The 17,207-nt window shown below is 35.2% G+C and overlaps 1 protein-coding gene across 48 annotated transcripts in view; it reads right to left on the reverse strand.

Moving 5' to 3' along the window:
• Nucleotides 1-4,691: 4,691 nt before the first annotated feature.
• SOS4 (pfkB-like carbohydrate kinase family protein) overlaps nt 4,692-17,207 on the reverse strand; it is a 56,866-nt gene continuing 44,350 nt past the window's right edge. For 33 of the 48 annotated variants that reach the window (XR_016046999.1, XR_016047012.1, XR_016047011.1 and 30 more), the window contains 3 exons: nt 10,563-10,607; nt 10,385-10,438; nt 4,692-5,170 (listed from right to left, as the gene is read on the reverse strand). Coding sequence is in view for 27 of the 48 variants with exons in the window: in XM_088855057.1 (XP_088711183.1) it covers nt 5,030-5,170; nt 10,385-10,438; nt 10,563-10,607 (240 nt within the window). In the remaining 21 variants the exon portion in view is untranslated. Of the gene's footprint in view, nt 5,171-7,610; nt 7,922-10,384; nt 10,439-10,562; nt 10,608-17,207 lie in introns of those variants that run through there. The other 15 variants (XR_016046996.1, XR_016046998.1, XR_016046995.1 and 12 more) reach the window with 1 other exon arrangement.

The following is a 17,207-nucleotide window of genomic DNA, read 5'->3' on the forward strand; positions in this document are numbered from 1 at the left end:
CTGCTTGATCCTGGTTGGCCAAGTGAATGGATTTGCTCAATGGGATCAGCTTCTAGTTGGGAGAGCAAACAGAAAGTAGGCAATTCCATCGAAACCAAATGAAGTTGACTTAGCTTGGTTTGGTTTCTTCTGCAACGGAGTTCATGTGCAAAGTCCACAAATCTCTCTATTAGGCCCAAGCATTGTTTGAAAAAACTGTCCAACTAGTGCCTGGATGCCCGTCTAAGGGTCCGGAGGACCTCAGCGCCAACGTCAGGGCTAGGCAACCCTCCCTAGGTGCCTGTACCTAACCGAGGGCCCTTATTTTTAGAATAAAGTGCCCCATAAAGGTCCTTTGAGTCATTTTTTTACCCATGTTTTTTTTCATAAAAGGCTATAGGGGTATTCTAAACCCCCGAAGTGGAAAAAAAAACTAGATCTCAAGTCTATTGATTTTTTTGATATATATATATATATATATATATATATATGTGGTTTCTATAAGGTTGCAACATTAAACCATCTAATTAAAGCGCACCTCCAAATTTTATCATAAAGTGTAATTTTGGTGAAAGAATTCTAATGATTATCTCAAAATCTATTTTCATATCTAATTATAAAATTTTAAACTCTAAAAATGGTTAAAATTAAACAGATCTATAAACATACAAAAATCTTAAAAATAGACGGTCTATATAATATATTGCAAAATACACTACTTCTGGGACTCTAAATCTTTTTTTCTTCCATATTCGTACATCTCGATGTCGAGATGATCAATTAGAGGTTTTTTTAACATTACAACAACCTTTCTATATATATATATATATATATATATTCAAATATGAATAAAGTCGTGACCGTTAGATCGGCTCAGATTCAATCCGGATTGTTGGACTCATATGTTAATATGAGCTAATGGGCCAATCTCAGCATTTTTCATATATATAAAATTCAAATACGAAATGATATCGTGACCGTCAGAATGACCAGATTTAATCTGAGCTGCTGGGCTCATATATTGATATGAGCTAGTGGAAAAGATGGGATTAGCCACTGGCTCATATGAACATATGAGCCCAACGTCCCAGATTGATTCTGGGCCGATTTGACGATCACGGATGTCCGGTAGTATTTGAATTTTAGTTTTTTTATACAAACTCAAATCACTTAAAATTTTAATCGTGTGTTCGTAAACAATAAGTGAATCTTCGAAAAATATCAAACAAATGTTTTACATGAAATAAAGTGACCAAAATACCCCTGAAATGTTTCGAGGGGTATTTTGGTTATTTTATTTTTTGTGGATAATTTTTTTTATATTTTTATTATGTGCTCCTTGATGAGAAGAACACACACCTAAAATTTTAAGTAATTTGTATCAGTAGAAAAAAAACAAAAATTCAAACACTATCAGACATCTGTGATTGTCAGATCGGCCTAAATTCAATCTGAACCGTTGGGCTCATTTGTTCATATGAGCTAGTGGGCTAATCCCATATTTTCCAATATATATATATATATATATATATATATATATATATATATATATATATATGAGATTTAACGAAAATTTATTTAACATTTTGGTTATTGGTTTTATACTTCTCTTTTGCCTTTCATCTTGTCCAGTTATGTTCAGATGTAAGTATAGAGTCATACTCAATTTGGATCGGATAGTTGGAGGTTAATGCATCTGGGCCTTGTTTATGTTTTTGAAATTTCTCAATGATTTAAAGTTTTGAACGTGTTTCAACATTATATATTTGAGTGGAAAAAGTTGGTTAGAATACATATAAATACAAAAATAACAAGACATATATGTAACTTTTCACCCAAGGAGGTTCTAGGCCGCAACGTAGTGCCCGGGGGGGCCAAGGGGATTGGTTATCAAAAGGGACTCGATCAAATGGAGGAAAAAAATTCAACTATACTTTGAGACCCATCCATTTTATTGGCATGCTTTTGGGATCTTCAGGGAGTTCTTGTATTGTTCCATCTTCACCGATACATAGAAAGCTAGTCACTTTCCCTTGTTGAAGATTCCTCCTCAATGGCTGCCTACCAAAACCTTTTTCTATGTGGTTGTTCTCGTTTGGCTTCACCATATAACCTCATACTTGCAGGTTGCCCTTCCTTTTGACAGGTCCTTTTCTATCTTTTTCATTAGTCCCTTTCCACCTTTCCTTGTGCCTATTTTTCTCTCTTCTACTCATGCTCATTTCACTTTTGTTCTCTTCTCAATTAAACACCCACTCCCACTTTTGTCCTTTGCTATGCTTGATGGTCCTAGGGTCATATTATCAATGTTCACACGTGCATGCATGTGTTCACGCACAGCATGATACAAGTAGGAACAACTTCTTTTCCGAACTTTAGCTTGTAATTTTTTTCATTACTGTCGACAAAATTGATGTACAACGAGCAAGATATACAAAAAAAGTGATGGTAACAATGGTACACGCAACAGCTTATTAACTATTAAATGGGAGAGTCTGAGGTCAACCTACTAGCTCATAGCTAAATATTCTTAAAACATAGATGAATCTAATAAAAATATTAAAAAATTAATTTATAAAAATTAAATGTATCAAAATATCCCTATAAGATTTCAGGGATATTCTAGTCAATTTAGTTTTTTAGAATAAATTTTTTAATATTTTTATTATATGTGCCTTGATAAGAAGAAACGACGCCCAAATTTATTGTGATTTGGATTTGTAAAAAAACAATTAAAATTAAAATTAAAATTAAAATTAAAATTAAAATTAAAATTAAAATTAAAATTAAAATTAAAATTAAAATTAAAATTAAAATTAAAATTAAAATTAAAATTAAAATTAAAATTAAATTAAAATTAAAATTAAAATTAAAATTAAAATTAAAATTAAAATTAAAATTAAAATTAAAAATTAAATTTAAATTAAAATTTAAATTTAAAATATAATCGTGTCTGTCAGATCGACCAAAATTCAATAATAGACATCATTGTTCCATCAGCCTATAGGTTGACAATATCTTTTCCCCTATTAAATAGTCCAACTCGACATCATCTCTAGCCAAGGCATATGCCTCTTGCGGTTCTTTTCTCTATTGATGTGCTAAGTAAGGATTGTGATGCCACTTATCCTCCATAATCTTGCCTAAAACTGATTTTAGAAGACAAGGGATCTTTTGGGAGCCTCTGACATTGGAAGAATCACCTTGCACGACTCTTCGTTGAGTACTGTCAAGAATAGCATGAACACCTTCAGATTCCTGAATTGTTATAAATTCCATTAAAATAACAAAAGACTGGCACCTCGACTCTTTGTTGGGTACTGTCAAGAATAGCATGAACACCTTAAGATTCCTGAATTGTTATAAATTCCATTAAAATAACAAAAGACCGGCACCTCTAGTTATTTGGTAACATAATAAAACGTCATGCCAAGGGGATTGTTGGATAGTGCCTTCTTATGATGACTCGGGACGGGGCAACCCGAACATATATGTTCTTCTCATAAATTACTTTTCCACCTTCCCTTCACTTGGAATTGGCATCAACTAGAAAACCCACGCCCCTTTCAGTATAAGCTACCGGCCAAACACTATTCTTCCAGCTGGGGAAAGGTTACGTCCATTTGCTCATTGTGGAGGGTGTCCATCTTAGTATACTGCCGACAATCTCTAATAAACTTGCGGGACAAGTCCATACTTCAATTGCTAATCCCATATTTGTGAAAGGAATAACTTAACCTTGAAATGTATATTATTTTAACGTTGAAAATGCTTTTTATTCATCGTCTCCACATCAGGATGCATGAATAGGAAGGAAAGAAAAAAAAAAAAAAAAATTGAGTCCCAAAAATAGTGCATCTTGCAACACATTATCTAGACCGTCCATTTTCAAGATTTTCATATGTTTGTAGATCTACTTGATTTTAACCATTTTTGGTGTTTAAAATTATATAATTAGATATGAAAATCAAGTTTTAGATAATCCTAAAAACATTTTACGTCAAAATGATAAAATTTGGATTGTTTAAGGTTGCAACCTTATAGAAACCACACCCTTTGTGAAAAGGGTCGGATAATTTAATCTCATGAAAAAAGATGACACCCAGAATCCAAACCAAGCACAAGCAAATAATACACTCAATACGGTGGTAACATCAAGTGGGTCAACGCTAATAGTATTCTCAAAACATTAAATGTGTTGGCTTCTATAACTATTTGACATGTTTCATCACAACAAGTGTGCTGCCTCTTCCCACGAAAGAGTCTTCTCCAGTAGAAATTAGGAGGAACCACAACAATAGTATATTCACGATGACCAATAACTAGGAAATCATATGCACCAAGTCCTTGGCAAAACTCCATCACGATATAATAAGTGGTTAATGATCATAATCTACTCAGCTTTTTGTGCAATATACTGACACCTTGGAGACCTCATTTATGTTTAAATTGACTATTTCAAAAACGGGTAGGGGTGCATCCTCCTGACTTACCCCCCACCCCCAAAAAATGGAAAAAAAAAAAACCCTCATTTATTGTATACATTGTTTCGTTTTGTTACATACAAGCACATGTGCAAGGTAAAGTATTGATACATCACATAACTTATCTACTTTCCGAACATTATTTTTACATAAGCACATGACCAAGCCAAACATCAGGTAAACTATGTTTTTAATATGAAATTAATCCTCTCAATTAAAGGCATGGACTTTACCAAAAAGAATTTCCTACATCAGAATAGAAAGTTGTAATGCTTGTGCATCAACTGTTGACATACAACTAGTTTTTGTTCATTTCTTTGCCTTGCGAGCTAAAAATTTTTGCTTCGGATATCCCAATGCAAGCCTGACTGAATATTTTTAACTAGTGAGCTTAGTGTCTTATGAACAGAGTAATCACCACCCCCTCCCATTGTAATGAACAATTAAAATTTGCCAAACATGGCTCTGAATAATAGCATCTAACATTACGTCTGTGAAGCACATGCAAATAAGGAGTTTTTTACAAAAAGAACATACGTTTTTCAAGTATCTGAAAATGTTTATTATCAGGTATACTTTTCTGCAAAGTAAGTAACCTGGGGTAAACGAATATCATCCTGGCTCTGAATTAAGCGGATCTCTAGGCTACTTGATTGGGGATCAAACCCTGCAGCCTTGTAATCATCCACAGTTCTGTGTAGTAGTGCCTGCATTAAGATTAAAAAATGTTCAGATAACAGGAGAAATAACTTGAATTTTAAACAAAAAATTCATTTCAAATGTGAATGATCTAGGGTCGATTAAAATGGACATTCCAGAGTGCATGTTGAGATGACATTCAAGATTAAGCATTTTTAGTGCTCCAAATCTATTTTCTTTCAGGATCTTGGTCTTAGCAGCCAAGAGGATGGACTTACAAAATCTTTGGTCCTCAAACATAAAAAATATGGAGAAATAAGAAGGTTCCTAAGGCCTCCACCTCACAAACTTCATTATATGATACTTGTTGACTCATTGAGCATTCATCACATCTTAATCTTTTCTAAAACAGATGTAATTGTAGTACTTCCTTTCCATACAAAAAGTTCAGGAAAAATGACTGAAGGATGTTGCATTTTGTCTGCATCAAAAAATATATTAAGCAAAGGGCTGGTTCCAATATCTTCATGTATAACAAATTTTCCTCAGGACCCCAACCCTAAAATATCAGTCCATCTGTGGCTACAATCTATGAGTCATTATCCTAATCTAATGCTGGATAACATATGCATAGCCACCTACGTTGTTTTCTTCAAGTCATACACAACTTACCGCATAGCACATGTAGCAGATTCAGTATTGAAGATATCAAGAACAGTGACAACACATAGTCCAAAGCATTGGTTTAAAAAGCGGATCGGTGACCCGGATTGAGCACCTCAAAAACCGATCCGGATCGGCGAATCGGGGATCCGGATCGAGAATCGGCTGAATCGGTCGGATTAAAGCTTCAAAAAAATCCGAAAAAATTATTAAAATTCATTATAAATGTTTTTTTTAGGAATCCAATAAAAAATGAAGGTACTACACTATTAAGTTTCATTTTTTTTATCAATTTGTGAATATTGAGATGCTCTTTCCCTGTATAAACTTATTTTAACTACTAATTTGCATCACATAAAAGAAAAATCATAGAATTATCATGGATAAAATATATAATTATATATGGATTTTTATAAAGTGTAGACTAATCAATGAAAGAATGGCCATTAAAATCTCGTTTTGACGAAAAACCCTAATCCGCTAAAAAAACCCAAACTATTACAGCCTAACTAACTATAATCCAAAATTATTACAACTTCACTAATTATAATATTATATACTGAAATTATAATTATTAGTTTACATTTTATAATTATTTTATTAGACAAATAATAACAAATTAAAAATATTTTATTATATTATCTAATTTAAAATGTATTATTGACAACTGTAAGAAAAATAGTACATTACATGATTTATAATGTAAAAATTTATAAATAAAATAAAAGATTTGGTTATCAATGTAAAAATTAATAAAATGCGTACAAATTTTGGATATAACACTTCAATTTTTAAAAAATTTATTTTTTTAGGTTTCTATAATAAATTTAGTAAAAGAGATTGTTAGTATAAAGATGGAGATTTCAAATAGAATAAACTTTTTATTTTTATTTTTTTTATACCTTTTATATTATTTACAAAAATAATTATACCACTATATACAACAAAAATTAACTGTTATAGAAAAAATTAATTTTTTTATTTTTCATTTTTTTATGTCTTTTATATTATTTACAAAAATATTTATATTTATACCAACCACTATATACACAACTAAAATATTTATATTTATACCAACCACTATATACACAACAAAAATGTAACACATGCCCAAAGGGATTCGAATGCAACACATGTCCAAGGGGATTCGACCTTGGGACATCAAGTAAAAAAACAAAAGTCATAACCACCAAACCATCTAACTACATGTGATTATAAATTGCTGATTAATAGACTATATTTACATTTCGTTTTCATTTAATGATGTTTGGGAATTATCCCACATCGAAAGATGGGTATTCAACTTTGGTATATAAATACCTATATAATATAAACTATAATATGTATGCAAAAATATTAGGGCAACCTCACACGTGCGCTTGGATACACGTGTGCACGCGTGAGTGTGCATGGGGGCACGCTCGCACGTGCGCTTGGACACACATGTGCACGCGTGAGTGTGCGTGGGGGCATGCGCGCACGTGTGCACGTGTGAGTGTGCGTGGGACACGCTCGCACGTGCGCTCGAACACACGTGTGCGCGTGTGAGTGTGCGTGGGGCACGCTCGCACGTGCGTGTCAAGCGTTACGTGTGTGAACCGAGCTGAACCGGATAGAACCAGATGGGAATCGGCGGTTCTACTCTAGAACCGGGCGGTTCCCGGTTTTGTGCTAGAACCAGCAAGAGCTGTGCCGGTTCCCGAGTCGAACCAGGCGAGTCCGGTTCGACTCACTGTTTTTTAAAACACTGGTCCAAAGTAATATGCGAGAGCTTATGTTAAATTTAGGAAACCCTAAATCTAGCATGGGATGGGAGGAAAGAAAAAAGGAAAGAACGCAACAGAATGAAGGAGAGAGGTGAACTCCATTGCATATACAGGACAACATCTCTACAAATCCATTGCATATACAAGACAACATCTCTACAAATCCATTGCATATACAAGACAACATCTCTACAAACTTCAGACAGGAGAACTGCCCTTCAGAGGGGCTTGCAAATTTATCAAGACCCCATCACCACGTGTATTGGCTAAATGGGGAGCGTCCTAATTGCAGTTTATTGCACACTAGAGCAATTTACCTTCATAAAGCCTACTCAGTTAATTATTTAGTAAGAAGGTTATCAGAGCCACCATTCACCTTGAGCTCTGACCCTGTGGAGACAGAATAGCTCAGTAACGAATACAATTGCAAAAATCAGACTCTAAGTTGAGTTTTACCCTCTTTTACCCATGACCCTTTCTAGTGAAATAAACAAATAAACAATTTATGATTGATGTGTTTCCTGATAATTCCGTTGCAGCTGCGTTAGGCAGCTCACCCTTAGAATTGCTATGGAAATTGAGAGTCCATGTATTTTATCATTCTGAAAATTACAGTGCTTCATTTCAGAACCTACTGGTTTAGCATGGCAGATTTTCAAGTGTTTTTAGCTGTCGATGGGCACTTAGGCTTGGACATAAAGGCATTCATGACTACCATTCACTTTTCAAGAAGAATTTATTACAACCTCGGATACCAGGATAACCAACTTGGTAGTGATCCCATGTTCCTAGAGTGGAAGCTTGGGTGCATTCCACTCCCATATGAACACAAAATCATTTAAGGGCGGTCGGTATAATTCGCAATCATGCTAGACAAATCTCAAATGAATATCAGTTAGAAAAAAAGTTATGTTGCAAAACCATGTTCTGTAAATTATTCAAAGGAAAAAAGATATCTCATCCATATCTATTAAAAAAAAACGTCTTAAGTACATGTCAATCAGAAGAAACAAATATTGATGCAAATCCTAGTAAAACATACTTTTTTAAGGGAAAAGAAGATGCGTAAATCCAGACAAATTTTAAAAAAGAAAGCCCTAAATGCAATGGTTTCATAATCGCATTAAAGAAAGAATAATGGATCCAAGTTTAGCAACTATGAAATTCATTTCTTTTCATCTCTTTGTGTATGTATTCATGTTCTATCTATTCTATAATTTCTTTTTTAATTTATAATATAAGGGTAGAGGAAGAAAAGGGCAGGACTTATTTTTGACATAAATCAATCAATTTCTTCTTCTTTTTTAATGTGTAACTATCAAATCAATCAATATCTTTTACTAAAGTTTGCACCATATTTATCAATTACTATGCAAGTTTTTTGCATGATAAGACTTGAATAAATAAATACAAGTTTTAAAACTTACTTGGAGGAAATAGATTTGTAAGTAAAATATACATATTCCGAATATATTTGATGCATATCTAAATGTTATTTATAAAAAATTTGTTTTTATTTCTCATTTTTATAATAATTATTGGAAGAGCAAATTAGATGACACTCTCAAACAAGGGAGCTTCTTGCCACTGATGAACCCCCACTCCTGCTCCTGCTTCTGCTTCTAAAAACCATGATTCCAATATACAATTCATCGACATCATAAAGACATGCATATCATTGATGTAAGATATATCTATTCAAGGAATCCTCATGATATCTTCAGATTTAGATTAAACTAGAAGTCATGTTGTAATCTAGTGTTTTAAAAACTGGAATAGGTGGCCGACTAAGTCAGGTAGCAATCTGATCACCATTTCCCATCTAAGAACTCCAATCCTGGGTTGGCGGAACAAAAAGTACGAAAAAAAAAGTAATGATATTGCATCATCTCCATTCTCCCTCTAAACTTTGATCTTTACATTGTTCAACTCGCTTTTTGCCATTTTCAAGCAAATCATGAGCATGAAAATGGAGATAAAACATTGTCCGATTATGAAAATGCAAAGATCACAAAAAGCCAAATTGATTTTTCTCCATGTTCAACTGATTTTTCATCCGATTGTGACAAATTAGTCATAGACTTAATGGCAAAACAGTCCCATTACTATTTTTTTATGAAAAATAAGCTATGTTCTTTTGAATTTCGCTGAAAATTTTGAATTTGGTGAAAATTTTGAGTTAATCATTTTCCCTTGATTTGCATCACTATGAATTTCAATCGAAAATAGGTAAAGCTAGATTTCTTCACCTGATTCAAAACTTTTCAGCCTGTTTCAAGCTAAAAGTTTATTTGAGGCAGCTTTTACTCCCAAAAATCTACCACAAAATTTTCACTCTTGAAAATCAAGGAATAGGTTAATATTTTCTCCTAAATAATATGAATTTGAATTATAAAATGTATAATGATCAACTTAGATGGTGATGATGATGATGACGATGAAATTAATAATGTTAGAAAGTGGGAGAGAAATAGGCTTTAGAGAGAAAAAATTTCGGGGGGGCGGGGGGTTGGTAAAAAAGACCCGAAAAAGGGTGAAACCTATGGGAGAACTGGGCAATTCATTGAATTGCCAGATTCGATTTTCTGGAAACTGCCCAGTTCACAACAGTGAACTGGGGATTTCATGCAAACTGAGCTGGGTCACCAGTTCAGAGCCATCAGGAAGCAGCAAGCCCCCAGTTACGAGTTGATTGAACAACTACAATCCGGCTCAACAATTTTTCAAACATGGATATAATCATTGTTTTTTCTGAAACAAAAAATACCGTTATTGCTCAGGAATGAAACCTCCTCATAATAACAAAGTCGGCTGAATAGACCTGCAAAGTCTATGATATGATAAAGTTCATACCTGCAAACTTGAAACTGCTAGCTCTGCTGCCCTCTCAAGGTTGTCAGGGTATTTCTAAACACGAAAATGCAGAAACATAAAGAGAAGAAAAGTATTTAATGAGAAACATTCCATTTTTAAAGTTACAACATTACTGCAGACTAGGCTCCTTTCAAGCTATCTAACTTCAAAGACTTACATTGCTCCAACCTAATAAGAGCGCAGTTGTTAGATCACCTGTTCCCTGCAAAACCAAATTCAACTCATATCGAAGGATGCCACAAGAAAATGTTCTTTTATTCGTAAGCCACAGGAAAAATATTGAAAGGACATCAGCAACAAGCGTAACGAGAATGAGAAACATATAAGATGAAAAAATCAAGAAACAATGTTACATGCCAACACTATTGTCAAGTCTCCACAGAAACAAAAAAAAAGTACAATGGAAGACATACAATAAAGTTCAAATATCATCTTCCTTTTTGAGGAAAACAATTTTTGGAACATAGACTAGCCCATAGACACAAAAAACAAATACATGATGGAACACGACCATAAAGTACAAATATCATTTCATGTTAGAAATTATTCTAGAACTTCACGTCTCAATAGTGCACAGCCGCCGACAAAGTAAAAGAACCATTTATAAATGTTTTATCCGTAGTATGTATCTCATTGTAATGCTCTTTTCTTATTCACACGCAACTGTTTTCATCAACCTCAAATTGATAGAAAATTCATACTCCTCGGAACATTCACAATCTATGGAGGGTACAATGAGTTTCAAGAGGTATTTCAAATGATATGTACTGTGTTGACCTGCTACCTAGCTAACGTTCTAAGATTTGCATTTCCAAGAGATAGTTGCGTTGCTCATTTCCAAAAGAATAAAACCTTGCATGAACAAAACTGGATGAGAAACGAGAAGAGAAGACCTCATCCCATTGAAGCATGAAAATTAGATCATAGCGGAGACAAGTATTAAGAGAGAGTTCACTACACTACCCTATGCAAGACAACCCATAATTTGCACCAGGAATTGGGGAAGGTTCCAGTGATGATCAGCAGAACGAAGAAGATTCCTGAAAATCCATGTACTCGATCGATCCTAGAAATGGGAAAACTACATTCCCATGGATAAGCATGTCATGAATTCCCCGCAAGACTATGTCTAAAAGCAGAAGCATGGCTCCCACTTCCCAGTGCAACATGGGCGACAGAAGAAGACTCCAACCAGCAGACTCAAGCCTCTCCAACGATGATGAAGTGATGAAGTATAACAATAAATGAATTCAATCTTCATCTTAGTGATATGAAGCAACTAAGCCCATCTATACACTCAAAAATATAAACATAAATAAATAAATAAAATAAACAACTAAGCCCAACTACGACCTACACCACTGATCACACCAGCAAAATTCTCAAAATATCATAGCATGTCTGAACATATTTCAACATTAGATCAATGATACCATAGACAGATTGTACCAGTTGATCAGACTGGTAGGAACGGGAACCAGTGTCCACACTCGTTGGACATAAGGTCGAGCATCGGTATGGACTTTAAACCGAGTCAAATCTGGAGTATTTCTAGTTCCATCCATATATCCAGCAGGTTCGAATGCTCCAAACCATAGTTACCGGAATCTCTCCTCAGACCCTGCGATTCCGATTTCGAAACTCGTTTCCGTTAAGGAAACTCCACGGAAGCCATTTTTTTGAACCAATGAAACTCGATTCCTTTAAATCAGAATCTTGATTCCGTACCTAGGTGGGAACCTTTTTTTTGCATTATAGGAACCTCGATTCCTTAATTTCGGAATCTTGATTCCTCACACATGTGGAAACCTATTTTCGGAACCAAGGAAACTCGATTCCTTAATTTCGGAATCTCGATTCAACACTTCTTTTAAAAATATTTTTCAAAACCAAGGAAACTAGATTACTTAGTTTTGGAATCTCGATCCAACAGATCTAGAGAAACTTGAACCCCCTTATTGTGAGTAGACGCTCCCAAATAGATTGAATCTGGCTTCCAGCGAGGTTTAAATCTTGATTCCATATTAAATGATACACGATTCTACATGTAATAGAACTCGTTTCATCAGGGTTATGAATCATCTACACCGTATAAAACATTGGTTTCTTGTACACAAAGTCATGTTTTATTTTCTAGCAGATATATTGCTTTAAGGTCCCAAACAATAGCATTAGGCGGCATGTGTACTATAAGGGGGTATTATTATTTATAAGGCATGTATTTTAGAAGGAATTTAATGAGATTGTATTGCTTTTTTAGTGATCTTTATTATGTTTCTTATATTTGCGTTGATGTAAACTGCTATAGTTTCTTTACTTTGCTCATAGCTATGTGAATTACTTAAGTGAACTTGCACGACGTCTCCCCTTGCAACATTGCTTGGTATTGTACTACCGATTGCAAAATGGTTATTAGTAATGTTATATTTTTTTCCTGATTTAAATGCCTATAGAATAATGTTCCTTATATTTGCGGTGATGTAAACTGCCTTGGTTTCTTAATCTTGCTCATATGTTATCTGAAATTATTAAAGGGGCCGTTTGGGTACCTGAAAATCTATTACATGACAATAGATTACAAGGAAATATGACATTTCCACTGTTTGGGTACACTTTAATAGTAAGGAAATGGAAAGAGATTACCCAAGATTTCCCAAAAAGTCACGAAACCCATTACGTACGGTGAGGGGTGAAAAATCTATTACGTGTCTTGACGGGTAATCTTTGATAAATCTTTCGCACGCGTCTCTCGCTACCCTATCTCCCGTTTAAAAAAGTGCCAACCCGTCATTTTCCCTAAGCCTTATTCTCTCTCTCTTCTTGAGCCATGATAACTGGTTTGCATAGGTACTCCCCCCTATCTAAACCTGCCCCCTCTCTCTCTTGAGCCGTAATAACTCGTTTGGTTTGCATAAGGTGCTCCCTCTCTCTTTAAACCCCCTTTCCCTTTCTCTCATCTGCCATAATAATTGGTTTGCATAAGGTGCTCTCTCTCTTTAAATCCCCTTTCTCTCATCTGGACTTTTTTCTTTCAGCTGCTAACCTGAAGAGAGAGAAGCAGGAGAGTCGTTGCTGCTGACCTCAAGAGAGAGAAGCAGGAGAGACCTAGTAAGCCCTATACAATCACAATAAAAAATTTCACACAATATAATCCTCATAAGAGATTAGTAAAAGCTCAATTGAAATAAGATACCTCTTTAGTCTCCTCCAATGCCTCAAAATTTTCTACTACAATTACCAAACCTTCTAGTTTACTAATCAAACTTCTTCCCATTTTTTAACTTGTACTATAAAGATTTTGAATTTGGTCCCATAAATTTATTGTTTATTTGAAATTATATAGAGAGACATTTGAAAGACTTCTATAAAAAATAGATAAAAATAAAGCTTATCACAATAAAAAATAGATAAAAATAAAGCTTATCACAATAAAAAATAGATAAAAATAAAGCCTATCACAATAAAATCATGTTATTCCAATCATATTAATCCAATGACTTATCATGTTGAAACCAAAGTCTAATCATGTTAGAAGACATGTGATTCCATGTAAGTGCCAAACGCATGCAAAATAAGTAGGAAATGGTATCATCATGACTTTAGAATGGTACAAGTTAATATCAGAAAATCTTTTTGGAATGTTGATAATGTTATTATTAGAAAATCTTTTGGAATGGTGTGATGATGACTTTAATTTCGCATTTCAGTGGAATTTTGTGACAAAAAAAGAAAGAAATGATAGTTTATAAGCACGTGTTGTTAAAATGTTTATAATGCATTTCTCATATTTCTTCTAGACATAGCCAAACAATAGCAATGTATTTCCCAGGTTGCATCTAAAATCCTACCCAAACAGTAACAATCCATTTGCAGGTAATGTATTATGCAATAATGTATTACGCCAACAATATATTTCATGGACAATATATTTCCAGGTATCCAAACGACCCCTAAATGGCCATAGAATAATGTTTCTTATATTTGTGGTGGCGTAAACTGCCTTGGTTTCTTTATCTTGCTCATATGTTATGTGAAAAGACTGCTTAAGTGATCTTACACCACGTGTAGCCTCGCAACATTGCTTAGTATTGAAATACTGAATGTAAAGTGGTTATTAATAATGCTAATTTTATTTATTCGACTCCAATTTAAATGCTTAAAAAAATATTGAAATCATTTAATAACATATAAAGCAAGACACATGGATTGATAATTGAAAGTTTAGAATTTATATATTGTGTAATAAAAAAAGTTATAATACTTCATAATAGAGAGAGAGAGAGAGAGAGAGAGAGAGAGGGGGGAACGGGAGGGGGAGGAGGGGGGCTATGACTTGTTCCTTCTTCCACTCTTTTCGGGTTGCTGCGAGGAGCTTTTGTGTAATGGTAAAAGATGTTGGAGGAATTTGAACTGTAGCAGACGATGGAGACGCTCTTGGGTTGGATGATGGATGCACTCTTGGGGTAGCGCTTGGAGAAGGCTGGCTGAGGACGCGCTCGATGGTACCTTCAATTGCCAATACATCGGGGTGGCTTAAAGTACTACGTGACTCTCTTGAAGTACCCGATGGAGTGACAAATCCCAAAGGCAATGCAGACACAACTCTGACATCATCAACATCGAGGCGTGTAGACAACGATTCGAGAGCCTCTATGTCATCCTCGAGGTGATCGTCTTCAGGATGAGAGTCCCAGTTCTTATATTTCTCGTTGTGGTCTACCAGCAATCAATTCAACAGTTTGTCATTCTAATAAACATACATCAATGATTCGGAACGATCCACATTCACCCGATTTCATTTAACATTGTACAAGTAACTATACACGCTCAAACATCTCTCTGCACATGAGGAATTAACACTTTGTGACAACACCTTCACCGCAATTGCATGAAATTCTATACAACCACCATAAATGTCCCACCATGACACTGCTTCCATAGAACCCCAATCAGCAATAGATGGGGAGAGGGCGAAACCCCTTTATTCTCAAGAAAATCACCAATTTCATGCTGCACCCTTCCTCGTTCCATATCATCTAGAATCAGTACATCAAGGGAAGTGTGGTAACATGTAGAAACTTATGGGTCATGGTGGGGATTCATCCTCCTTTCATCCTCAAGCAGTGATTCAAAAAGCGGACCGCCCAGCGCCTAAGCGGCCGCCTAGGCGGTCCAGAAGGCCTGAGCGCATCGCTCAAGACTAGGCGGCCAATCTGGGCGGCTGCCTAGGCAGTACGGAACCCGCCTAGGCAGGCGTGTAGCACCACGCAGAGGCGGAATATTTTTTTTTTATATTGATTTTTATAAAGAATATAAAAGGTTAGAAGGATAGTTTTAAGTTCATTTGAAACCTAAAATTTATTGGAGCCCATTTTAGAGAGAGAAAGCCTCAAAAAAACTAGTTTTTGATGATTTTTTTAAGAACGAAGGGTTTCTCAAAGTTGACAAAAATTGATCAAAACATCACCCATTGATATTAGATTTAATTTTTAATGTTTTATAAATCTATTGGGGGGTTTTTAGACGATTGCGGGTCATTAGAAGCAACTTTGAGGTGGAAGTTTGAAGATTGAGCAATCAAACTCAAAGTAAGTGCCCCAAATACCTAATTTTTATTTTTTATACTATATATCCTTTTTTTATTCAAATGGGTATCCTTTTTGGATTCGACTGGGCGGCCTGGACCCCCAGACTGCCTAGGACCCACCTAGCACCCACCTAGCGCTTTTTGAAACACTACCCCCAAGTGCTAGTGTAGCCAACCTCACTCGTGAATAATATTTAGGACTAAGAAGGAATGCCAATCAATGCAACGAAAGATTTGACTGGTCCCAACGAGCTACGAATAAAGTCTTCATCATTTGAAATAACACAGGATCGTCATATAGGGCCACCTCAATTTCCCCCAACATAGTATCCATGCGCTCCCACGACAGCCCTGTCGCTATTTTATTGTCTTCTATATTGGCCTTGTAAAAGATAATATCAATTTATTCATCTTCCAGAATTCGTCGTCCATGATAATATCACGGACGATACCATGTTGATTATCTGATGTGCCTCGTTTCAAACCTTCCCACTCCCTATCCAATACTAAAGACGTCAAGGCAACTCTCACTTCCATCAATCTCCTCAACATGATATAGTGATACCCAAACCTTGTCTTCTTAGACTTAAGAAGTTCTAAGTTAGAATGGGTCCGAAAAATGTATAGGCATCTTGTATGATTATGAATGTACTTCACCACTGCTTTTGCTTGCTTATAGTAATTGCGAACGAAAGAAAAAGATGGATTTTTCTTTTTTTTGTCAACAATATCCTTTATTAACAGACTCAAAGTATGAGCCAAGCAACCTGACCAAAAACTTTGGGAATGACGACGTTGAATTATAGCATCTGCACCTTTGCAATTGGCCGCATTGTAGGTTACGACTTGAACCACATTATACGATCCAATCGACTCTATGGTTTTCAAAAGGATATCAGCAATCACTTGACTAGTTTTTCCAATAGATGAACAATCGATGCTATTAATGAACATGGCCTTCCCAGCTGATACGGCCATGACAATAATCAAAGACTCGTTCTTAATCTTACTCCAACCATCATATATAATGGATACATCATAATTTCCCCACTCACTCCTAACTGCACCCAAAGCCTGATCGATCCTACTTCCCTCTTTGTCAAGCAATGTTGTTTGGAACGTTTCGTACTTAGGTGCCACATAGCCTCTTGGGCCGTTATTAACAGCGTAAATCATTTCATGGAACCTTGGTCCCTTTGTAACATAAAAAGGGAT

The sequence above is a fragment of the Amborella trichopoda genome, chromosome 13 (assembly GCF_054954075.1).
Source record: "Amborella trichopoda isolate Santa Cruz 75 chromosome 13, AtrichopodaSantaCruz75HAP2 v2.0, whole genome shotgun sequence".
NCBI classification, from domain to species: domain Eukaryota; kingdom Viridiplantae; phylum Streptophyta; class Magnoliopsida; order Amborellales; family Amborellaceae; genus Amborella; species Amborella trichopoda.